Source organism: Taudactylus pleione, unplaced genomic scaffold, assembly GCF_031769625.1.
Source record: "Taudactylus pleione unplaced genomic scaffold, aTauple2 ptg000712l, whole genome shotgun sequence".
NCBI lineage: Eukaryota > Metazoa > Chordata > Amphibia > Anura > Myobatrachidae > Taudactylus > Taudactylus pleione.
This window is the reverse complement of record NW_028285114.1, coordinates 217,190-243,651: the sequence shown is the minus strand read 5'-3', so window position 1 is coordinate 243,651 and position 26,462 is coordinate 217,190. Positions and strand designations below refer to the sequence as shown.

The following is a 26,462-nucleotide window of genomic DNA, read 5'->3' as shown; positions in this document are numbered from 1 at the left end:
TCGCCCTATCCTGAATTTGAAGTCTCTGAACAGATACCTCAGAGTTCCCAAGTTCAGGATGAAAACGTTACGTTCCATCATTCTGGCGATGGAACCCGGGGATTATATGGTCTCCCTCGATATCCAGGACGCCTATCTCCATGTGCCCATAGCACCGGCACATCAGCGGTATCTGAGGTTTGCTATCCTGAACCATCACTACCAATTTCGGGCGTTGCCTTTCGGCCTTTCCACGGCTCCGAGGGTGTTCACCAAGGTGATGGCAGTTATGGCTGCCCACCTTCGGGGTCAGGGTCTACGTCTGTTGCCGTACCTGGACGATCTTCTGCTGCTGGCGAGCTCCCCGGAGGTGCTTCTTCGACAACTCCACCTGACCATTGCTTGTCTTCATGCACACGGGTGGTTGATAAATTGGAAGAAGTCCTCCCTGATTCCATCACAGCGGATGGTTCATTTGGGAGCCCTGCTGGATTCTCGTCAGCAACGGATTTTCCTGACTCCGGAGAAGGTCTCCTCCCTGCAGCTGCGGATACACCGTTGCCTGAGCAGTTGCCGCCTGTCGGTCCATTCGGCTATGAGAGTTCTGGGGTCCATGGTGTCGACATTCGACATGGTGGAATTTGCCCAGTTCCATTCCCGGCCCCTGCAGGGGCTGATTCTATCGGAATGGAACGGGTTACTTCACCGGATCCGCTCTCAGATGCTGGTGTTGTCCCCGGAGGTTCGGCAGTCTTTGGCTTGGTGGCTTCAGACAGCGCATCTGGTCGAGGGGCGCCCCTTTTGGATCCCGGACTGGGTCCTTCTCACGACGGATGCCAGTCTCCGGGGTTGGGGGGGCAGTGACCGGCTCATTATCGCTTTAGGGTCGTTGGTCCGCGGAAGAAGCACTTCTCCCCATCAACATCCTGGAACTGCGGGCGGTATACAGGGCCCTGCACTCGTCCGGCCCCGCTCTTCACGGAAGGGCGGTTCAGGTGCAGTCCGACAACACCACCACGGTGGCGTACATCAACCACCAAGGGGGAACTCTCAGTCGGGCAGCAATGTCGGAGGTGTCTCGCATTCTTGCTTGGGCGGAGTGTCACGTTCCAGCGATCTCGGCAGTCTTCATTCCCGGAGTCCTCAATTGGGAGGCGGACTTCCTCAGCCGTCACGACGTGCATCCCGGGGAATGGTCGCTTCACCCAGAGGTGTTTCAGCTACTCGTGGACAGGTGGGGGCTGCCGGAGCTGGACTTGATGGCCTCCCGTCACAATCACAAGTTGCCCGTTTACGGGTCAAGGACAAGAGACGCAGGCGCCTGTCTGGTAGACGCTCTGTCGGTGAAATGGACGTTTCACCTGGCGTATCTGTTTCCTCCGATATCCCTGCTTCCTCGGGTTCTGCGGAAATTCAAGCAGGACGGCGGCACGCTCGTGCTGGTGGCTCCGGCGTGGCCCAGACGTCCTTGGTACTCCGTTCTGAGGTGCCTCTCCATCGACGCGTCGTACCTTCTCCCTCAGCGTCGGGACCTGTTGTCTCAAGGGCCCTGCCTTTACCCGGATCTGGGTCAGCTGTCTTTAACGGCGTGGCTCTTGAGACAGCCGTCTTGAGGTCTAGGGGTTTCTCCAGTTCGGTCATTGGTACCATGCTTAGGGCACGCAAGCCTGCTTCCGCGTGGATTTACCACAGGGTGTGGCGCACTTTTTTCAGTGGTGTGAATCCAGAAACTATGATCCGCAGGTGTTCCGGGTTTCCAGAATCTTGGTGTTTCTTCAATCGGGTTTGGACCTCGGCTTACGCCTGGCCTCTCTGAAGGTTCATGTGTCTGCTTTGTCCGTGTGGTTTCAGCGACGGATTGCTACACTGCCAGATGTTCACACCTTTTTTCCAAGGTGTTCTCAGGATCCAGCCTCCCTTTGTGCCTCCGGTGGCTCCTTGGGACTTGGCGGTGGTACTGCGGGTCTTGCAGGGTCCTCCTTTTGAGCCGCTTGAGTCGGTGGAGCTCAAGTGGCTGACGTTTAAGACCATTTTTCTCCTGGCAATTGCTTCTGCCAGGAGGGTTTCAGAATTGGGGGCGCTTTCCTGTCGCCCTCCTTTTCTGATTATTCACCAGGACAGGGCGGTGCTCCGCACGCGTCCTGAGTTTTTGCCCAAAGTGGTCTCAAAGTTCCACATTAATCAGGAACTTGTTGTGCCAGCTTTTCAGTCACCCGATCTTTCTGCTGGTGAGGCTTCCTTAGATGTAGTCTGGGCACTTAGAATCTATGTGGACCGGACTGCTTCGGTTAGGAAGTCGGATTCTTTGTTTGTCCTCTTCGGTTTTTACAAGAGGGGTTGGCCTGCCAACAAGCAAACGTTAGCCCGTTGGCTTCGTTCCGTTATTTGTGAGGCTTATGCACAGGAGGGTTTACCTGTGCCAGCCTCTGTTAAGGCTCATTCCACTCGTTCTGTGGGTCCCTCTTGGGTTGCTAGACGTGGCGCCTCCGCTGTTCAGCTGTGTAAGGCGGCTACTTGGTCTTCAATGCAGACGTTTTTGAGGTTCTATGCGTTTGACACCTTCGCCTCTCAGGATGCATCCTTTGGGCGCCGGGTACTCCTTTCAGCACAGGAGCGTCCCCGCCCTTAGTTGAACTGCTTTGGGACATCCCCAAGGTCAACCCTGTGGGGACCCCCTATGGACCCTGAAGTAGAAAACAAGAGATATGGTAAGAACTTACCTTTATCTCTGTTTCTACGAAGTCCATAGGGTCCACAGGGCGCCCGCCCTGACGCACCTGGCTTCAAATGGGCTGTGTGGCTGGTCACCGGTTTTCCGTCTCCCATTTCTGTGAGTATGGTTTCTTGTGTGTTCCAGTCTAACTTCTCTCTGTTTAGTCTCCTCCTCCGGCCTTAGCTGCTTACCAACTGAGGTGCCTGTGGTCGGGGGCGGGGTATAGAGGAGGACGGACCCAAGTGCATCCTGGGAGCAGCAAAGCTTTAACTGCGTGGTGCCCGTGGATCCAGATCCAGCTATACCCCAAGGTCAACCCTGTGGACCCTATGGACTTCGTAGAAACCGAGATAACAAAGGTAAGTTCTTACCATATCTCTTGTTGTAATCCTGGTGAAGATGTCAGACTTCCATCTTTGCTCCTCCATGGGACTGTGGGCCTGATTCAGCAAGGAACGCACAGGAGAGAACGCACGCACTTTGCCGATGTTTTCGCACTGCGCATGCATCGCAATGTGCGTGCGCGAATTAGCCAGTGCGATCACGTTATGGTATGCAGACTAAATGGAGTGTGTACGCAGACCCTTCCAATATTGATTGACCAGAAGTGCCGTTTGTGGGTGGTAACGGGGGGGGGGTGGTCAGGGGTGTGCATAATTAAGGCAGTTCAGCAGCATATGTAGCTATACCGTAAGCTGTACACAGGAAGCAGGCAAACTCCTGCGGCAGGTCACGTCAACCACTATTATGCTAATGGGTCTGATGGTTCTCGATGTTACCGATGTTTACATTATCTTGCGTGCTGATCATGTTGTGCGTAAAGGGAGATGGGCGGCTTGGTATGGGGCTGGGCGTCTGCAACTTGTGTTGCGGTCTCCGTGCGTATGCACTGATTTGCAGATTCTCGCAGCGGACTGGTGTGTGCGTCTGCACACGTGCGTTCCTTGTTGAATCAGGCCCTGTGTTGGCTGGTGAACTGGAGCCGGCTAACATTCTGCTTCTGAGGGATTCTCACCTCTGGATATGCTCTCTAGAATAAAGAAAAATACTTAATTCTAGCCATGGACTACCTGTCCTCAGCTAGACATGACAAGGCAACACCAGATGGACGATTGGGGGCAGCCTAAAGGCCCCCATACATCAGAGATTGATTGCAGCAATCGTGCAATTTGCAATCAATTGTGTATAAAGAATCTTTCCCTTTTTCAATCGATTGTGGCAATTCTGCAATCTGCAATCGATTGAAAAAGGGAAAGATTTTTATACACAACTGATTGCAAATTGCACGATTGCTGCAATCAATCTCTGATGTATGGGGGCCTTAATGCTGGGCACACACTGGCCGATATACTGGCCGATCAATTGATCGGCCGATATATCGTATGCCCATTCGGCCAGTGTGTGCCAGCGATATGTCTGTGAACGACGTCGTTCACAGACATATCGCGTCGGCTGTGCTGCACAGCCGATGGCAGATATCTGTTAATTGTACTGTGTGTTGGGGCCATCACCCGATCGCCCGTTCACTTGCAGCGGCAGATATATCTGCAGATCACTTGATCTGCATTAGATCTGCTAAGTGTGTACCCAGCTTTACATATTTCCTGTGCAGACTTTTTTCCTGTTGAGTCTGCTCTATTGATGGCTGCCTTGGAAATTTCAAGTTAAGATGTTCATTCGTTTTGCAGGATCCATATTAAAATTCATGTGCCTGGACCTGCTTCACCACTATAATGGGTCGCAGAGGTCCAGACATTTACTGCTCGTTAACCACCAGTTAATACATTTCTCCCATTGTGTGTCAGTGCTGTGACCATGTATATTAATGTAAGGCAAATGCAAATTAAGAATTAGTGCGATTGTAGTTCATACTGTTTACATATTTCCTGAAATGAGCTTTTCACAATATACATACTTAAAATCTATCATGCATTGTAAATGAAACCCGTTTTGTTTGTCACATTCCCTTTTCTAGTTTGTTCATAATTGTCATCTCTTTTCATTTGTACCTACTTGTATACTTAAAAATACCAGAATTATAGGTAAACGTTTCTGAACCTATGACATCACCAGAGATTTGGTTTATATATTTCTTTGACGGAATTGATACACAATACATATTTAATAACAAACTTATTTATTAAATATTATTATTGTATTCACAGATCAAAGAGGCAGCTGATATCATTCAGAAGTTGCATTTAATTGCTCAAGAGCTGCCATTTGATAGGTAAGTAATTTGGTGGGTGTGAATACAGCCCCATATCTTATTGTGGTGTAGCTCTTAATTTTCCAATGCCCATCATGCTTTACCAGCTGGCTTCTACAATGGCTTGCCTACAGTGTGGTGGGGGACACACATGCAAGATAGGTGGACTGTGATTGCTACTGTACAGAACATGTAACCAACATGGTCTTGCATAAGCTCTGGGTTATTGAAATGTCAGAAACCAACATATAGAAATACAAAGAAGCACAATCTTTATATTCTAATGTTCAAAACAGTAGATTAATCCTGTCCCTTCCCCATGAAGAATTTACAGACTAAAACTTGCCTTACCTGATCTGTTCCCGGTCACTGGCAGTGGTGCTTCGGTCACTGCTTTTGTCTCCTCCCCCACATCTCAGTCGGGTCCAGGACAGCGACAACTTCTTTTTGAATCCAAGATAACCAATGTGAAACTGCTCTATCCAGGTGGATAGCATCCATCCTGGAGTCAAAGCAAAAAGTGTGTGTGTGGGGGGGGGGGGGCGGGTGTTTTCGGAGAAGTTGGCTTGTCTGACTAAAAAGTTAGTTCAGTGTGTGGTCGGTGTGTGGCCACCTTTACTCCGCTAATTAAATCCTCTTTATTTTCAGTGCTTCAGAAAACCTGGTTCACTGAAGCACTTACTCCGTACTTTGCTAGAAACCCCCTCCTCTCATCTTGCGGCATTCACCTATGCAGTGTGATAGAAACTTCGGGAAACTCAACCTCCAGAGAGGGTTTTGTACTTATATTGAGACCCAGCATGCGTGTATATACGATTTCTGATTTTTAACATTTGACCAACCCAGTATAAAGGTGCTCTCTCACTGTTGTGTGTTGCTGGGTATGGGTGAATATTTAGAAATGTCCACCCCTCTCACTGCCACTTGCTTTTCTATGCTGGCCTCCTGTCACTGGTTTCAAGTTCTCAAGCAGCATTCGGGTTGCTATAGAGCACCTTGCACAGCAACCATATGAATGTTCCAGAAGACAGCTTTACAGAGCAATCCCAGGATTGACTGTTATCAAAGTTACTGTATGTCAACCTATACAATATGGTAAATGACTTGCATTGATAAGCAGGTGCCTTTCTTGCAAAATATATATTAAAAAAAAATAGTGGGATGGGGGTTCTATAATGTATCAGAAATTGCACCCTCAACAAATGCTTTAAGGCCCCCATACAAAAGTTGAGAAGAGCAACATTGAAGCTACTGCATATAGCAAGACCTTTTCTTTAAAGATTTATATTATCGACAAAATGAACTGTGCAATAAGTTTCCATTATAAAGTGTTCCCTTTCCTTTATTTAATTTACAGTCATTATTTTCTCCTTGCAGGTTTGCTGAAGTGAAGTCAAAAATTGCTAGTGAGTTCTGTATTTTTATTATTATTATTCTTGTTGATTTGCAAGGTGCTCTGCAGTGCCAGACATAGGTGGAAGTAATAGGAAGCTCTGTAATAAAGAGATGGGTTTTCTGTTCCTAGATTTGAAGGCCGTGGGAGTCTCTGATTGGGCATGGCAGGTATTCCATAAGTGGGTAGCGGCACAGGAGACATTGCCACATATGTGTTTCCATTTTTATTATTTTTTTTCGAAATTGTGTGGTCTGAATGCTGAACTGACTAGCTTTTGACTTCTCGTAGGTAAATACCATGATCTAGAACACCAGTTAATTCAGGAATTTACAAGTGCCCAGAGAAGAGGAGAGAGCTCTCGTATGAGAGAAGTGGCTGCAGTATTGCTTCACTTCAAGGTACTTGAACTATTTGAACTGCACCTGTCATCAATTTTGTGGTTGAGCCGATAAACAGAAGAATGCAGCATCTTCATTTTCTGTGAATAGTGACGTCATTTCGGCTCTGCATTTTTGTGACTATTACTTTAGCCCACAAAATGGGATTTTTTTATTACATGTAGTTGATGTGTCCACAAACTTAAAGAGAAATATTTCATTTGGTTTTTATTCTCCTTGCATATCTTATTAATTAGAGACATCTTGCATATGATTACATATTTATAAACTCCAATGGAAACTTTGCCTTAGTGGCCAAAATAACATGGTAGATTGCTTGGTATTACCAATTAGTAACTTGAGGATCTCACAGCAAGAAGAGCAGGACATATAATGTAGTGTTTACATGAATAAAGTGTGAATGTAAGTTATCTTTCTGATTTATGTTACAATATTTTCTCCACAGGGCTACTCCCACTGTGTTGATGTGTACATAAATCAGTGTCAAGAGGTAATATGAACTATATAACACCTGAAGTGTGTTTTAGGTCTGTTATTCATAATACATCATGTATGATGGTGATGTTTTGTATTGTCCCCTTTTATGTTTTAGGGAGCCTATTTGAGAAATGACATATTTGAAGACTCGGCTATCTTGTGCCAGCGTGTAAACAAAGAAGTTGGAGATATTTTCAGTAATCCAGAAATAATTTTGGCCAAACTTATACAAAACATTTTTGAGGTCAAAATTCAGGTACGCCATTTAAAGTGGGCATGTCGCTTGCAAGCCATGGAAGCAGCCATTTTGTAGCGTGGACTAATTTAATATCTGTGACAATGTGTGTAAGCTATTTATTCACCGTCATCCATTACCTCATGAATGTAGGTTTGACCTCGTGCTGAAGCAATAATCAATATTCATCAAATCAGTAACTTAATGACATTTTTGAAAGCTGATGTAGAGTAAAGGCAGAAATGTTTAACAGCAGGAGAACATACAAATGCCACACAGATGGGGCCCTGGTCAGAAGTGAATGACCCTAGCACTGCTACTGTGCTGCCCAAAATAGTACATCAACCAATCTAAACTAGAGGTATCAATTAGAAAAATCTGTCCCAGGACATCAGACTTCTGCTCTGTTGTTGTCTTGTATTTTCAGTGTACACCGTACCATCCATTCTTCTCCAACATAGGACGGCCCCACAACTACAAAGATGCTTATAGCTGCTCGTATATTAAGCATGATACATTTAAAGGTTATACTCACTGTTGTCCTAACACCATTTTGCTGTACTTTGCACATTTCAGCTATCTGTTGATTGGCAGCATTGAACAATAGTTTTTAAACTTGAAAGGAACAAGATTATAAATATAGCAAGATGATGGATTTTAAGGTATAAATAATTAATAGTAGTAGTAACCCATGGGAATATCTTAAATATGGGCACCGATTCCTGTTGCGACTATCTGGTATTTAGGTTGTCTAGTATGGCTTTTTGAATAGGTGCAAAAACTCCCCCAAAGAATCAGATGTGGATTTAAGCAATGTGACCTCTCTTCCATGAGATTGGAAAAAGTGTGGCCGCTTCATATAGTCAGAATGGTCCATTCAAAATCTTTCACCTGAGACCTTTAATAAAGACCTCACTGTATCCTTCACCTACTGTATTTTAAAATGTTTATCATTGCTGATAGGTATCATCTCTAATGGCGTATCTCTGGGAGCCTGATAAGTGTGAGACTGTGACTAGCGTATTTACATCCAGATGAAAGAAAACCTAACCATTCCTAATTTTGTTTACATAGGCTGTGGCTAATTGTACAGGACACGGTTAACATACCATTTCCCGAAGTCAGCTAAGATTGTGCCTTTTTCTCCAATTTAGAGTTTTGTGAAAGAGCAGTTGGAAGAATGTAGAAAATCGGATGCTGAGCAATATCTGAACAATCTCTATGATCTGTACACAAGGTAAAACTTGATTAATGTGGCAAATTTATTTTGAGTAATGTTGTGCAGCTTTAGTAGAGGGGGGGGGGGGGGGAAGGAGTGTGTTTATCAAGGTGTTGGCTGCAGGCAGAAACAACTGAAGTTATCTTGCATATATTTATTGCTGAATTGTTGCTTTGAAAGTATAAGTTCTGTGTGTTGTCTTAAAGTGCACCTGTCATCTGTATGGCGTGGGAGGGGTCATTGGTAGAGCTGCTCCAGCATTCATGACAGTGTTGCCGATCCATTGATAGGATGCAGTACCATATGGATAGTGATTCTGGGACTAAAGAGTCTATGTACTAAAGGCCCCCATACATCAGCAATCGATTGTGGCAATTCTGCAATTTGCAATCTATTTGTGTATAAACAAATCTGCAGTGTATGGGCTTCACAGATTGCAACCAAAAAAGTGATTGGAATTGTTAAATGAGATTGTCCAACATGTTGGATTTCACAGATGGATTGGGGCTGTAGATTGCTAGTGTATGGACATGATCAGCTGATTTGCAGACATAGTGTTATGATTGACAGATCTGTGTTTGCTGAAAATGATCTGCAAATCACTGGAAAAGATCTGTTAAGGTCCCCATACATCAGCAATCTGAAAACCACAATTGAATAAATTTAAGATTTATTGCCCGATTTTGGGATTTCCCAATCTGCGCCCATACAGATGGACGCAGGGTTCTGGTGAGTACATTGGCCCTAAACCCTGCCAGTGTCGGCAGTTCACATGTCGATGTGAACATGTCGACGTAATAACTGTCAACATTGTTATTGCCGACCAAATGACTGCATCCCTTCAGGGGATATCCCACAGATATTATTGATAAAAAGGCCGCTAGAGTTTTGTTTGCACTTTGTGATGAAATTGAATAAAATAATTCAAAAATGTTTACAAATGGCTATATTCATTGAAACCTGAACCTAATATCTTCATTATATTTCCTTTCTAAGAATTGTGTTCAATCTTTTCTTTTTAAAAGATGTCTGTTGGGCATAGCAGAGGACTTTTCTGTTGGACCATGCAGATGGGTCTCGTGGCATGCACTAATTTTTGGTATATGTGTTTTATATCTTCTACAGAACTACTACTCTCTCTAGTAAGCTTATGGAATTCAATTTGGGAACAGACAAGCAAACTTTTTTGTCCAAGTTGATCAAGTCCATTTTCATTTCTTACTTGGAGAACTATATTGATGTAGAAACTGCTTATTTAAGAAGTCGGAGTTCAGTGATCTTACAACGATATTATGATTCTAAGAACCATCAGAAGAGGCCGATTGGAACTGGAGGGTAAGTGGTATATATGCAAAAGTGTTTGCGTTACTCTGATAAAGTGTCTATTCTAAATCAATACCACAGTGTTATCTGACTCTTATCCCTTTGCTTACAGTTACCAATTTAAATGACTTCCTTAAATGAGAAAGGTTCACTTGAAAACATTGTAAAGGGGGTACACACTAGACGATATGTCGTTCGGTCCCACGGATCGGAGCAACATATCGGGTACATCGTCTAGTGTGTACCCACGATATGCGCATTCCCGCAGTTCTTTAACGATATCGCCCGTCGGCCCTACTGTAGAATGCAGCATAACACGTCCCTGCCCCCCCCCTCTCCTGTCTGACTCTGCATCGGCAAGTATGTCTGCCATCGCAGAGTGAGTGAATGGAGGTTAGCATTTGGGGGTGGGCAAAGAAACGAAGGCATGCCTGTCCGTTTGAACGCCGTTGCATAGGCGTGCATAAAATAGCCACTGCGACGGCAACGCAGCTGGGGTACTCGCTGCATACAGCGAGGTTAGCAATTTCTGAGTAAGGTCAGATCAGTTGTAATTCTGCGCGAAGGACCGATGTATACGCAGGACTGGAAGGTATTACAGATGTGAGATGGCGGTAGTGAGCGCGTCTATACTGGCTGTGCGACGGCCTTGTGCGTAATCGCAGCTGCAATCACAATAGTGATCCATAGTCCAATGTTTTGTCTATTCTTGTCACCATAACATTAAAACCTATGAATGACATGATAGGTTTTTCAGTTTGAACTTTCTCCCCTTCAAACTGCAGCCTTCTCAGCAGCAACTTTTTATTAATTCTGTCTGATATGTTTGGCATTTTTTAACTGAGAAGGGAGGTAGAACGTGTCTGACTCTATTATGCGTGGAAATTACTGACCCCACATTTCCAGTTGTATTGATAGATTTTCTGTAAAACATTGCTAAAAGCTTTTTGAATCCCAAATGAATCTGGAATGCCAGAGATACAAAGGAAATTATAATACTGATAATGCGGAGTTGTCTTTGTGTATTCTGTAACAGAATTCAAGACCTAAAAGAAAGGATTAGGCAGCGCACAAACTTGCATCTGGGACCAAGTATAGAAACTCACGGTGAGACGTTTTTGGCCCAAGAAGTGGTGGTAAATCTCTTGCAGGAAACCAAACGTGCTTTTGAAAGATGTCACAAGGTAAGGCGCAGCAGGACCTGTATATTGTCACTTTCCATTGTTTTACAATGATTGTGTTTATGTATTCATCCACTGGGAGGTGACGTTCTCCTATCCCATTTGCAGCTTTTATTGCTACTGATGTGATCATGTCTGCTAGATTGCCCAGTTTCTGGGGTTTGAGGCATGCTGAGGTGGCATCTGGGAGAACACGTTATGGGTGCTCAACCTGATGTGTCTGCTGTGCTTTTAACCATCTTCCAGAACAGTGGGTTAGATAGATCAGGCCTTGTAAAGAGTGGACAAATGGAGAAGTTGCCCATAGTTAACCATGCAGCTTCTACCTATCATTTTATAGACTGTATTTGATAAATGCTGGCTAGAATTGGCTGCTATGGGAAACATCTCCACATGACCACTTCTACACTCTTTAAAAGGCTTGATACAGTATGTTGTAGAAGTGGAGGAGTGGATGTAAGTTTAATGTAATAAACATCAATGCCACATACTGTATGTCATTTTGACCTGTAGCCACATGTTGCATGATTCATCCTGTATCAGGTGTAATTTCCCCTCCATTAAGGCTGTAGGGGACACTGGAGCATGGGGTTGTAGATGGGACTGCAAGGAGCTGGCACTTAACAAACTTAACAAACTCTGTAACTTTTAACCCAAGCTCCTCCCCTCTGCAACCCCATGACTGCAGTGTAGTTTAGTGCCTGAGGAGTTAGCCCTTTTCTAGCTAGGGCTTCTTTTATTTTATTTATAGTTTTTTTCTTTTACATTTTACTTGGGTTACTGTGTACAGCAGCGCACAGTTGGAGTGCAGCGGCTGCAGGAGCCCCGTCAAGATGCTGCTTGATGGGGCTGGACTTGGATACCCAAGCAGCAGTGGTGGGACCATTCAAGCGTAGGCGTCAGAGGATTATTTGTTTCCGGGCTTCTTCGGACCTCTCAGATCTCATCGAGAATGCGTGGAAGGTGCCGGATAAGAAGTTTGCCATCCCTCGCAAGTTTGTGGCCCTTTATATGCTCTTGTCAGCCATGTCGCCAATTGGGAACAGCCTCCCAAGGTTGATGTGGCAGTGGCACGTTTGGCCAAGCACACTGCGCTTCTGGTTCAGGGTTAGGCGTCCTTCAAGGATCCGCTGGATAAAAAATTGGAAGGCTGCCTTTGGTCCATTTTTATTTGCTCAGAGGTTGTTATTCGCCCTTTGCTGGCCTCCGCGTGGGTCACTCGGGCCATGGAGACATGGGCCGACAGACTGGTTGCTGGACTTCAGGGTAACTTATCCAGAGATGCTTTACTGGTTTTAGCTGAACAACTTCGTGGGGCAGCGGAATATGTGTGCGAGATCGTCCAGGGCGGTGCTCAGGTTTGTGCGAGGCTACGGCCGTCTCGGCTTGGAGACCACTCTGGCTCCATGCCTGGGAGTCTGACGCTGAATCCAAGCGTTCTTTAGAATCTCTCCCTTTTTGCTAGGGGGTTGTTTGGATCTGAATTGGAAACCATCATTGCCCAAGCAACTGGAGGGAAAAGCACCTTCCTGCCCGTAGTGGCCCAAAAACAGCTTGGCCCATGGTTCCGTGCTTGACGTTCCTCATTCTCGAGGGGGAGCATCGGTTAGAGGTCAGGCTGCCCGGGGATGGTTTTTCCCCAGCAGGGGTACGGCTCCATGGGGCAGGTTTTCTGGTGCCTACAGGTACCCGGAAGCCAAAGGCTCATGAGAAGCCTAGCGCCTGATGGGGTCCCAGTCCAGTCGGGGGTAGGCAATGCGTCCTCCAATTCACTTCCTGCCCGAGTCCAAAGCCCGGGCCCTCCAGAATTTGGTCACGAAGGTACTGTCAGTGCCTCGCCTTGCCATCTTGCTGTACATGAAGTTGCTCTACCTTCGAGACCATCCAGTACGCCTGCTTCCACTCACAAAACTTCCAGTGGGAGATTCTCCAAAATTGGTCGGGTCGCACAGAGGACCTCTCCTCTCAGCTTCTGGTTCTGTCGGACAGCGTTTGGCAATCTCTTCGATGGTGGCTGGTTTCCGATCACCTGCTCCAAGGTCGCTCCTTGGTCGCTCCAAGCTTGGGTCATTGGGACTATAGACGCCAGTCTCAGCGTTTGGGAACAGTGACGTCGAGTCTTTGTCTTCAGGGTCTTTGGTCGTCATCGGAGACTGTTTTACCGATCAATGTTCTTAAGCTTTGGGCCATCTATCTGGCTCTTTTGGGAGTCCAGTCTATCCTGATCGGCTGCCCAGTGAGGATTCAGTCAGATCACGCCATGGCTGTGGCATATGTGAACCATCAGGGCAGCACCCATGGCAGAGGCGTGCCGCATTCAGAGGCTTTTGTTCCTGCACTCTCGGCGGTGTTCATTCCGGGTGTGGAAAATTGGGAGACGGTCTTCCTCAGCAGGACCACCTTCCTGCCGGGGAAGTGGTCTATCCATCCGGAGGTCTTCCAGCAATTGGTATGGAAGTGGGGCCTTCCGGAGGTGGACCTGATGGCTTCTCGGCACAACTACAAGGTTCCCCGATTTTGTGCGAGATCCAGGGATCCAATGGCCTTCACAGTAGATGCTATGACCGTTCTGCAGAACTTCCGTTTGGCATATATTTTTTCCTCCGATTCCCATGTTACCTCAGGTACTCCGGCGGTTCAAGGAGCAACAAGTTCCGGTGATCCTCGTGGCTCCATGCTGGCCGCACAGGTCGTGGTGCGCCGCTGTCCTCAAGCTGGCTGTAGGTCTCGGTTGGTGCTTTCCGCAGCAACCTGTTCTGCTCCTGCAGGGTCCGTTCCGGCACGAGGACCTTCCTCCATTGGCTTTAACGGCCTGGTTGTTGAGACCGAGCTATTAAAAGCTAAGGGGTTTTCCCCTTCTGTTGTCCGTATTATGTGGTGAGCTCGGAAACTGGTTTCGTTACGCAACTATAAAAGGGTCTGGAAGACCTACATCTTGTGGTGTGAACTGCGCGGCGTTCATACCTCCCAGTTTAGCCTTCCGAGGCTGTTTGCTTTCCTTCAGGGAGGTCTGGAAGCCGGCATGTGGCTTTGTTCATTGAAAGTACAGATTTCGGCTCTGTCAATTTATTTTCAGCGACGTTTGGCCCTCTTGCCAGAGGTTCGGACTTTTTTGCAAGGAGTGAGGGTTCAACCTCCGTTTCAGCCGCCAGTGGCTCAGTGGAATCTGACCTTGGTCCTCTCTGCTCTTAAGCAGGCTTCCTTTGAGCCTTTGGATTCCGTGGACGTTAGATTTGTCAAGTGGACATTGGTTTTCTTTATGGCCATTGCCTCAGCTCGGCGGGTCTCTGCAAATCACCACTCCTCATATTCCATGACGATCGGGCTGTTCTCCGAACAGTTCCTTAGTTCCAACTGAATGTTGTCTTGGCTTTCCACTTAAACCAAGAAATTGTCTTTACTGTGTTTTCCCCATCGGAGACTTACCGGCGCGATCTGACACTGTTGGACGTCGTCCAGGCCCTGCAGATCTACTTGGACAGAACTTCTGCCCTACATCGTACGGACTCAGTACTGGTTCTCTACGACACTCAGAAACGTGACTGGCTGGGCCACAAAGCAGACCATTGCAAGATGGATCCGCTCTGTCATCTCTCGGGCCTATTCTAATGCAGGGCGACTGGCACCTGCCAAGGTGTTGGCTCATTCTACTAGGGCGTTGGCGACCACCTGCTCAGCGTGCAATGGGGCCTCGGCTGAACAGGTCTGTCGAGCAGCTACCTGGTCCTCTGTCCACACGTTTGCTCGTTTTTACAGGTTTCGTGTTTTTGCCTTCGGCGATGCCCACTTTGGGCATACAGTTCTCTGGTCAGGCAGCCTGAGCGTTCCCTCCCCTGGGGGCGGCTTTTGAACGTCCCATGGTCCTGTGTCCCCCAGCATTGATGAAGGAGAAAATGGGATTTTTGCTTATTTACCATTGAATCCTTTTCTCTGAATCAGGCTGGGGGACACTGCGTTCCCTCCCTCAGTCGTGTTGCGTGGTATTTTTTACAGCATTAATTATTAATTTGGTTATTGTTATAACGGTTTCACTGAGTTACTGTTTCTCCTTACCGGGCACTTTTGAAGTTGTACTGCAGTCATGGGGTTGCAGAGGGGAGGAGCTTGGGTTAAAAGTTACATAGTTTAAGTGCCAGCTCCTTGCAGTCCCATCTACAACTAAGCGTTCCCGCTAGGCTGTTTTAGTGGGGTGCTGTGCCCTGCCCTCTTCTGGAGGGCAAAAAGCACCCTGCACTCACAGCCTGCGGGTGCCGTCTTCACCCGCGGGTCGCAGTGTCCCGCGGGTGGGCAAATGTGCGGTGACCCGGGCACCGCTGGTGAATAGACGCTAAGCGCATGCGCCCGGCCTCTATGCTCCCTGTCTGCAGTGCTTGGGGGCTGCCTGGCATGTCCGTAAGTGCTGGGCACGCCCCCAAGAATGGCGAAAAGGTGCCGTCTTATAGACACATCCTCTTTTCAATGGCCACGCCCCCTTTTCCTGTGCTGCGCGCGCTTAAGTACCTTCTCTAGCTCTGACGCCCTGCCTGCCGCCGGAGCTAGAGTGAACACTAACAACCACATGGTCCAGTGTCCCCCCCCAGCCTGATTCAGAGAAAAGGATTCAATGGTAAGTAACCAAAAATCCCCTTTTCTAAGCTGCTGGTGCAGTAATTTGATGTCTTTGAAAAATATTACTATTGGGACTGGCTTTCCTCAGTGGCGAAATATAAGTAGACTAATAACTAACCATCCGTCAGTCCTATGACTCTGTGACATTGTGACATGTTCTTTGTAGTTTTAGTATGTTTTATTATTGCTGCATCTTCTATTAATTCATTTACAATGTTTTCTCCAAGCCCTACATAAATATTATGCAATGACTGCAAATGTTTCCTTTTCCTGTTCTCAGCTTTCAGATCTGTCAGATCTCCCAAAGAATGCATTTAGAATATTTTCAATACTTGTTGACTACTTATGTATTGAACACATTGATTATGCCTTGGAAATAGGATTAGTCGGTAAGATCCATTATTCTTCTAATTTTATAGAATGTCGGAATAGGGAAGAGTATCCTGTGGTTTTAGCAGTTGAACTACAAATCCCAGCATGCCCAGCCAATTAGAAGCTTTATACCTCAATATACTTTTAGTAACGGCTAGAGGCTGAAAGGTGCCTTGGGCATTGCAGTGTGTGTTTGTGACCAGTAATCTACTTCTACTGTATAGACCAGTGGTTCCCAAACTTTTATGAATCACGTCACCCTAGAGTATTGGCATTGTTTTCATGGCACCCCTAAGCCAAATGTTTGTTGTTGAGAAATTCAGAAAAAATAAATGATTAAGTAACTTGTGCTTACCTGTCATCCTTAGGTTCAGCTATGTGGTAGTGGACAGGTTTGCCCTTCTTTGTGTCCACATATTAACATTACATTGACTAAATAATTTGATTGGGTGCTAGACCACCAACCTGAGGCACCCCTGGCACACAGTTTGGGAACCACTGGTATATATTAGAATCATATTAGTACTGATCTCAATTGTGACATATGTTTGAGAGTTATTCAATTGCTAACCAACACTCATCTGGTTGTCATTTATTTGACTTAGTAAATATCTCTGTTACAGTCAGCAGCAAATCAGAAAATGCAAAGTTCATCCTAGTTTAAAGTAGAGATGTGCGCGGACCCCGATGTTTTGGCAAAACCACCCTCAAGTGTGTTGGTTCTTTTCTGTTTTGGATTTCTTCAAAATTGATTAAAAACAGCTAAAGTCATATATTTTGAACCTGCTTACAAGCAATACAAAACCAGAGATTTGTTTTTTAAATCCTAGTTCTGAACGTACAGTAGACTAGAGCCGGGAATCTGCTCCACTCTTAACCCCAAAAGTGATCCAAGCCAGCACTCGATTAGACTCAGAACCCCAAAGTTTGGTTGTGTGTGGTTTCAGCAAAACCTAACTGCACATCTCTAGGTTAAAGAGATGTATGTATGAGATGTGGGAAAGTTAATTTCCATATAATATATTTTTTGAAAACGACGTTGCAATACTATAAACCAAATATACAAAAAATGGGTTGGGTATGATATCCCGGCTGTCAGGATGCCGCTGTTCAGAATATCGTCAGCGGCAGGCCGACAGCCAGAATACAGACACACATTGGAACGCAAGGTGTTTTTTTTTTTTTTTTTTCCCCTACCCTAATTAACCCTCCCCCGTGCCTAAACCTAACCCCCTCTTCCAAGTGCCTAAACCTAACCTCCCCCTCCCCACACCCTAATCCTAACCCTCCCTCCTGGTGCCTAACCCCCCCTAATGCCTAAACCTAACCCCATACTTACCATTCGGGATGCCGATGGTCAGGATACTGGTGCCAGGATCCCGACATGTCAGGATTTCGGCGCCGGTATTTAGACCGTCAGCATCCCGCACGCCAGGATGCCTACTACATCCCCAAAAAATACCTCTGTAAACATTTGAGGTATGCTTAATTTAGCTTCTTACAATGCAATTGTGTCTTTCAAAATACTACTTAATGATCAGTATAATAATACAACTTACTAAAAAGGGGCAGTATTATGTTGTATGGAAATTTTTGAAAATGACTGACTTATTTTTAAAATTAATTTAAACTGAAAATATTTGGTGTTGCCAAAAAAGAACATGTAGAACTACCAAGGGCTGTGGGGTCTGTACACTGGAAATGTCTTTTTAGATTGGATCTGTATCACTGCCTGAATATCTGCTGATCTTGGCATCACAGCGTTTGCCTTTACCAGGGTACACTGGGGACCCAAAAAGTTAGGCTGAAATATTCAAATACAGCTGGCTTCGTGGGAAGCTTCTTTGACAAATTGTTTTAAATAGAAATTTACAATGTCAATAAAAATTCTAAGTACTTTTCCTGATTTATAAAATGATTAAAATACAAGTCTAAAATTATATATTTGCCATATATTATTTATGGTCTATACATAATGGTAAGCTTTTATTTTGATGCTTCAGTTGGTACATTTCTTTGATTCCACCCAAAAGTAATGCCGACTCTACAGCCCTGGAGGTACCTGATGTCCCACGCAACTCTGTGCACAAGTCCCTAATCTGAACTGTATTACTAATATGGCACTAAAAGCTCCTTTATTCTAATAGCAAATTTATATTACTATGACTTTATGTTGATAGTATCAACTAAGTGGACAATGTATATTACATATGTTAGGAATACAGAATTTAGCAAATATTTAGGCCTCGTTTATAATATGGGAGATATATTTTTTCTAAAGGATACTTTTTTGTCTTTCCAGCAATCCCTTCCCCTGACTCTAAGAATGCCAACCTCTATTTCTTTGATGTTGTACATCAGGCAAACACTATTTTCCATTTATTTGATAAACAATTCAATGATCATCTCATGCCTTTAATTAGGTGAGTGCCCTTTCTTCCTGTCATGTGGTGTGAGATATATTGATGTCATCTAGTTGGAACGCTATCATCTTTTCCCCCCTTTCTCTGCAGTTCTTCTCCGAAACTGACAGAATGTCTGCAGAAAAAGAAAGAGATCATCGAACAAATGGAAGTGAAGCTGGACACTGGTATAGACAGGTTAGAGAACACAGTGCAGTACTGTGCAGATTGTATAACTGAGGCAGGTGACCTGTGGTACCCCAAGTGCTCCAGAACTGCTGCCTCCTACATATCAGCGCATAGAACAGCTGGAGAGCTTAAGGGACGGTTTGCATGTGTAGAAATGTCTTTTCCTTTTTCATTTTGAGTGTTAGAGCCATATAGTGTTTACTTACAGGTCCTTTCATTGTGTACCAGATTGCAAGTTTGTCAAACTACTGTGTGTTGAGTGATTCAGGGCATATAATGTACTGTCATTGTGCCATATCATTTACATAAATAAGAAATAAGGAGGGACCAGGAACTCTGGAAACCAATGAATGCACAAAGTTTATTTCTGTCCTTATTTATAGAGCTGTTTATGTCTTTATGATCCACAGTAAATGGTGTGCATTATTCTAATATCACTTATATATTATAATGCTGATGTACATGTCATTTATAGGGCCGATCTTGCAGTGAAATTCTGTGGTGTGTAAGGTAGCTAGGTTGATAGAATGACCCTTTTGTGTGTGAAGTTTGCCCACTTGCACAATGCATGAAGTGATGATGATCGGTTTACACCTTTCTAATTCTTGACTTTGTTTTATGAAAGGCATTTACCGACCTATCCAGTAGTCCAGTGTTTCCCGAATGATGCCCGTAAAGCACCCTAACAGTCCAGGTTTTAATCATATCCAAGCTTTAGCACCGATGGTTAAATCGAAATGATTGAGACACCAAATAAGCCACCTGTGCTTAAACATGAACATACTTAAAACCTGGACTGTTACGGTCCACTGCAAAGTCCGTCCTCTATGCACCCCGTCGGTTTGAGTCTGTTTTATAAATTCCAGCCCTAGTAGTTACCGCTGCACCCTCATTCTGTACTCTCCATGCAAGAGAGCACTGGGCTGTTACAGAGTCTCTCTTCCCGCATTCTTTAACAGGAGCAATGACTCTTATAGCAGGGTGACATATCTAAGGAAAGCTGCTGATCTTAGAAGCCCAACCACTGTCCTGCTATTTGGACAGAGGAGTTTTTACTCCGTGATTTCAGATTAGAGAGATGAGAGAGAACCTGTTTGAGTTCCGCCAGCTCTATATCAAATAGGTTGCTATAATGGGAAGTCCTCAACCTCACCTGATCACTTCAGTCATAACTTGGCCGTGAAGTTATAGAATACTATAAAAGTTGGATAGAAAGAAATGTGTAGGTTTTTAGGTTTCTATGTTACTCTTGTGGAACACTCATTTTTGTTAAAAACAATCAAAAAAATACCTATTTTTCTGATGTACCTACAGGACACTAAATTGTATGGTTGGTCAGATGAAGCAGATTTTGACTGCTGAGCAGAAAAAGACGGATTTCAAACCTGAGGATGAAAATAATGTATTAATTCAGTACACTAGTGTAAGTAACATTATGGTCGTCTTTTCTCTTGGTTCCAGGTAATTACTGTGATACTAAATCAGGGCAGTTCCAGTAAAGAGTTATTTATAGCAACAAACAAGCCATTTTAAAGGAGCGTTTCAGTTATTTACAGGAAGACAAAAAATATGAAAACATTAATATATAGATAGCTAGCTATATATAGATGAGTATATATTTAGTTGTGTTGTTAGATTCATGTGTTAGTTTATGGGTTAGTTAGAAAACTATTCATGCTATTGCTCCTTTACCTATAACTTCCTGGTCTTGCAAAAGGAGCATTCTTTTCCTACTGCAGTAGGTGGACGGTCAGTGGGAAATCCTCCATCGGTAGGTGTTCCATTGCTCAGCTCTTGCCTGCGGTTCATGTCTCCTTTTCTGATGAACCCGTCCTCGACCATTGGTTACTGAATAGATTGTGGGACTATGGTCTCCGAACTCTAGACTGTCCCCTGTGTTGCTGTTCAGGTTCTGTCCTTGACTCTGATTGTCTGACATGGCCTTAACACACCAATCTAGTCGTTACAGCGTCTTCCTCTTTGACCAGTTCTCTTGTCTTATGGCTCAGTCTTTTCACTTTTGTTTTTCATTTTATAGTCCTTAGAATGACCTAATCAAAAAGCATACTTTTACTATGTTAGTGAGTGCACCAATATGACTTCCCTTAGTCAGACTTAGATATAATAATACAATAAAAATTTCCCAGCAAAGCTAGAATAGCTCAACATAACAAAAATAGTTTCTGCCGCTGTAGCGCCAACTACCTGCGTTCATGAAGCCATCAAGTATGCTTAACACATGCTACTACATTGATTTCTGTATGTGATGAATTAGGCAGAGCATTGTGTTTGTTGTGTTTTCTTCTGCTTGTGCAGTTGAAGGGGAGACTATCTTTGTCCTACTCATCCTACTCAAGATATATATTCTTCTACTGCTCTGCCCCTTCCATTTGGATAGGATATTAGGAGAATAAATAATGAGAAATCCTACAAAATATACACACATATATATTTGTGTATGACTTAAATGCAAGCGATGGGTACAAATGCAGAATTTGTGAATCTTAGACCGTTCACCTTTCTAACATAAATGATTACATTGTGACTAACCCACTTATTTACACACAGGCGTGCTCCAAAGTTTGTCTTTATGTGCGAAAACAAGTGGAAAAGATCCGTAATTCAATGGATGGGAAGAATGTGGACACCGTTCTTATGGAGCTGGGATTGCGCTTCCATCGTCTTATATACGAGCATCTGCAGCAGTTTTCATACAGCTCAATGGGAGGCATGCTCGCCATCTGCGATGTGGCGGAGTACAGAAAGTGCGCCAAGGAATTCAAGGTTTGTATTTAGCCGAAGACCACTGCCCTTATTTCTTCCACCACACGTTACAGCTTTCTGTCTGATTAGTTTATACTGATTGAGTATTTTGAGTTTAAAAAGACAACTTTAAAGTTTTTTTTATTATGACTGGTTTATAATAGTTTTCATTATTGCCAATTTCTATCTACTGCTATTATTAATGTACTGTATGAATCTTTATTTGGACACAAATCAAACGCAGGCACTTGGATAATGTGGAAACAGGAGTGCATACCATAAAGGTGTGTGTGACCTCAGCTGTTATTGTGCCATGCAGTGTGTGCGGAACTGTACCAAGTAATGAATCCTGGCAGGCACCAACACAAGATGATTTATTACAATAGATGATATCCCCTTGATAGCTTGTTATCCCACTTAGCAATAGCATTGTGTAACAGGCATCCTACTGATTATTACTGACACAGCCATTTACAGATTCCATATTAATGTTACTTCAGTCATTCCAATGTTGCTCTATAGGCTATAAAGGGTGTTTACTAAAATGAGTGAAAACATTTCTATATTTGCAAATATATTTTTTTCATTTCTTCACACTGTTACAAGCTGGCAGTGATGAAGACGTTGCCACACAGCTTGAGCACAGAGCTGCTGCAGTGGTGTCCAATATGGCCACACACACACATGACCAAATTTGGACGAGGTCCACCTCCTCGGCCAGAGCTGCTGCATCACTTCTATCATGTCTATGGTTCCTTGTTGTGGTTGGAAGGGGCTTGCACAGATGCCAATAGCTTTTAACTTCCAACTTCATTTATCAATAATGATCCAATTGATTTTAATAGATTTTTATTGGGCATCACACTGGTATCAGGCTGCAATATTAATAGCAATATCATAGTGTGTTGTCTACAATAGACCTAATAATAACATAGTGTTTTCAGGCTCGAGCTTTAACCTCTGCTGGGATACTTGGTACCGAGTACTGAGACCTTATTCATTCATAATAGGAAGTGAAAAAAGAACTATTGCCATGAATATAATTTACTTGTTCCCTGTTGCAAAATAATACTGGTTTAATGATTAAATAAACAAATACACAGTGCTTAATAAAAGGTCTGTTTACCATTTCTAAGAATGTTTAATTGCCACACGTAAGAAGCAGCTTTATTAGGTTTCAAAAAGAGGTCGTACATTTACTTCTGTCCTCAAACATTTGAAGACCTGATCTTCTGCCTGCACCTGGTTTTAACCTTTAAAGTATCCGACTGATTCGCTGTTTTATTGTCACGTTGCAGATTCCTCTCGTGCTGCAGCTTTTCGATACCCTTCACTCCCTCTGTAACCTTCTGGTTGTGGCCCCGGATAACTTAAAGCAGGTTTGCTCTGGAGAGCAGCTGGCCAGCCTGGACAAGAACATCTTACACTCTTTTGTACAGCTAAGAGCGGACTACAGATCCTCACGCCTTGCCCGACACTTTAGCTGAAGAGCTTACCACCAAGACGAATGTGTATCCGCCTATGCCAAGCCGTGGCTAGAAAATAGCACAGGAGCCCACTCCTTCGTACATAAAGGTTGCTTTATTCTCTACAGCGCAGTTACTCTGGCTTTAAACAGTAGCGCAGCCATATATAACTTCTCCTTCTGCCTCTGTCATCATAAGAGCATTTGTTAGGATGCGAAGATACAGTTAGGTGTGTTCTTAAAGTAGAGACAACACTCCTTTCATGTCTGTACTTTGAAAAGAGATTATTATTATTATTACAGTGGGTCATACTACTTATTGCCTGGTTGGCTAGCAAGTTATTTTTTAAAGGGACTAAAGTACTGCTTTTATGTAGGGGAGGTGTTTTGCTTTCTTATTGTGTATTGTGATGCCATGACAGGTGATTTAATACCAAACCATAGTTAGTGTTTCAAGAGTTATACGTGAGCATTGTGGATACAAAATGTGTTATTCCTAGCTGGGCCTGGGAAAGGCATTCCACGAATGTTCTACCTTCAATACAATTACAATATATAACTTTTCTAATGACCATTGTTGACTTGCACTGATCTCTGAGATGTCCGTTTTGTTACATTTGGTGAACTGTGTCTCCTGTAAAAGAAAACAAACAAAAAAAAACCCCTTAACCTTGTGATTTTTCCCTCCTGACCCTTAAGAAAGCCAATTTAAATCTTACATATTCAGAACTGTGTTTTATCCAAAATTAAATTTAACTTATTTGTACAGAGCATAAAGCTAGATTAGTTCATCTAAATGATTAAGCGTTGGTCATTTTATATATGTATGTGTTTTGTTTGTTTACTGGTGATCTCCCAGCATTGACACATGATACAAATCTATTTTGATCAGTTGATTATTAAATCTCGGAATAGTGGTGTTGGTGTTCTTTCATCAAGGGTTTGTTATTGGAACTGTACAGTATTTTAATTTTCAGATTTAATACAAGACTTTTTCCTTTAAATATTTTGCAAATAAACCGGTTGTTTCTCTATACAACTTGGGGGGATTGTAACTTCTGTGCACCTGTATTTTATGCTAACATATTTTCCCATGTTATCTACAGGTCAGAATCCAGATAGGGAGCACAATTCTCCATCTGTGTAGAGCTCTAAAAGAGATGTACAATGAGAGACTCTATTTTCCTACGTTGGTCACGCGAGCATATGCACGTAAAGCTCTGTCATTACTAACTGGCTAAGGATGATGAGAGTAGGTTCACAAAACGGCAGTAAATATTTTATGCTGCAATGTGATTTTTTTTGTTTTCCCTGGCAATAAAAATGTCCAGGATTACAATCGCCCTAGCCATTCAATTAATGAATTTTATCATCATGAGCCAAAAGCAAAATAGTGGCAATTGTTTTTTTTGAATAACTAATTGACCTATACACACAAAAGATTGGTAATCATCTATGCCATTCCCTGTTTGCCATACTAGCATGAGGTTACTTTTTGTTTTTCATCATACAATAATGACTGGGGGGGAGGGGTTTTCTGTCCCCTATTCGTTTGTATACATTGCCAGTAGCATTAACCACAGATGAAACAGATAAAATATAAGCAACTGTTTAAAATCTGTGTAGCTAAACCCCACACTCCAAATTTGGTGGAGAGTGTGGGTTCGAAAGTTTAGAACTAGATGATAAAGTTGCTGGTACAGCTTTGTTTCATATATGGACACTTGCATTATTCAGAAAGAAATGTTGTGAAATTAAATATATAGAGTGCAGGAATCGAATGCTGTAATGCGTCCACAGGTCTGTGTCATACTACTTGGATTAAATATCCTTTTTATTGGCTTTAGTCCACAAAGCACTTAGCACAGTATTAGCTCTTATAATATGTATCTGAAGTACAGATAGCGACCACTGCCAGAACACGCTGTTTTGAGATGACGTTCGAGTATTTGTACCAAAAATAAACGGATTGGTTAAACCACACAAAAAATGGTTAAAAGAGAACTCCACCTATATTATTTTTCCTCAATAACATTGCCTTCACCAATTAATAAGAAAGAGGGGGTTCCATGATTGGAAGTCACAACGTGAAGCAGATATTCTCTCACAGGCAGCAGACATTGAAACCTGTTTCTTGCATAAGCAGCCGGGAGAAGTCTGAATGTACCCTGCAGCGTTCCATTATTTACTGTCCGCATTCAGATGCTTCCCATGCTACAAATCACGATTGATGTGACTGACTAGCGGCGTCTCCCAAGCCACAGGACTCCTTGGGATTGAAGGTGGTGGCTAGAAAATACTTTAAGGGTGAGTTTATAATGCTAAACCAATAATCTAAATTCTAAGCTTACCTATCATGCATTGTGCCTTTCTCTCAGAGCAATGTGCAAGCCTATATAGATATATATATATAGATATATATAGATATAGAGATATAGATATATATTCCCTTCCAACTTGGCTTTAATACTCTACTGAAATATAAGTTTTCGTTGCTCTTCAAGCATTGGCCAGAGGCAGATTATCTTCAAGTTAATGATTTTCCCCATGATACAGCCATTGCATTGTTACAATATCAGTTTAAAGATGGTGGCACACTGCAATGCACTTGTATGGCACGGCTCCCTATTTGGTTGCAAATGAGAACTTTGATCATTATACCAGGCAGTGTTGCCTGTCAGTCAATGACCCATTGGCCGATGAGGGCTCAACCCAATAACATCCTTTCTCGTCCATGGATAATTTTGTATGCAAATTCTTACCGGTTTTGTCCAAGATGACCACTTTGGCTATTAGAATTGCTGTGTGTGGTCACTTTGAGATGAATAAGTTTTGCTTTAATAACCATAAGACCTCTGCTGTGCCAATAATGTATAATACATACCACTACTTTGAAAATTAATGCTGCAACACTGACTACTATAAGGCTTGGGGACAGTGCTATTTGTGGTTATGGTTTAATTTTGGTTATATGATCTCATTAGTTCCATCACTCCTTCGTTATTAGAGGGCTTCTAAATGATGGAATTGTTTTTTTTTAGCATCCTAAATTGAATCATTATTTCCCAAGGTACATATTATCCTCACACTCATCTCATCACTGGCTTCCTTCAGCTAATGTCAGATGCACTATTTTATCTCCTAACAGATGGGAGAGTGGTAGTATAGCAGGGGCCTACCATCATGCAGCAACCCATCCAGTCTAGAGATATTGCCTCATAAACCCTGTTCTAGCAAAATTCAGACAAGAATCTCCATGCGTCTATTACAGAAAAAAAAACTAAATTTGAATCAAACTGCAACAAAACATGATGGCATCACATTGAAGTTAGTCTTCCTAATCAAGGTGATCTGTTGCTATGGTGATTGGAATACAAACCTAAGCTAAACCTACAGTACATTATACAATTATCCAGTATTATGCACATTTGGAATGCAGAAATCAATGCTGTTAATTGATATTTCTTCTTCCTCCATAGAGGACACAGGCTTTACGCTGGATATAGGTTGGAGTCTGGGCACCACATAGTTAA

The 26,462-nt window shown here is 43.5% G+C and overlaps 1 protein-coding gene across 2 annotated transcripts in view; it reads left to right on the top strand.

The window, feature by feature from the left end:
• Positions 1-23,851, top strand: part of LOC148477429 (exocyst complex component 5-like) — a 73,434-nt gene extending 49,583 nt beyond the window's left edge. The window contains exons 5-19 of one of the 2 annotated variants that reach the window (XM_088456762.1): positions 2,857-3,051; positions 4,858-4,922; positions 6,279-6,307; positions 6,586-6,695; positions 7,141-7,185; positions 7,288-7,428; positions 8,562-8,644; positions 9,752-9,961; positions 10,986-11,133; positions 16,019-16,127; positions 18,413-18,533; positions 18,624-18,710; positions 20,016-20,124; positions 21,270-21,485; positions 22,763-23,851. In XM_088456762.1, the coding sequence (XP_088312888.1) occupies positions 2,857-3,051; positions 4,858-4,922; positions 6,279-6,307; positions 6,586-6,695; positions 7,141-7,185; positions 7,288-7,428; positions 8,562-8,644; positions 9,752-9,961; positions 10,986-11,133; positions 16,019-16,127; positions 18,413-18,533; positions 18,624-18,710; positions 20,016-20,124; positions 21,270-21,485; positions 22,763-22,951 (1,857 nt within the window). In that variant the 3' untranslated portion in view covers positions 22,952-23,851. The remainder of the gene's footprint in view (positions 1-2,856; positions 3,052-4,857; positions 4,923-6,278; positions 6,308-6,585; positions 6,696-7,140; positions 7,186-7,287; positions 7,429-8,561; positions 8,645-9,751; positions 9,962-10,985; positions 11,134-16,018; positions 16,128-18,412; positions 18,534-18,623; positions 18,711-20,015; positions 20,125-21,269; positions 21,486-22,762) is intronic. The other variant, XM_088456763.1, reaches the window with a different exon arrangement.
• Positions 23,852-26,462: the final 2,611 nt, after the last annotated feature.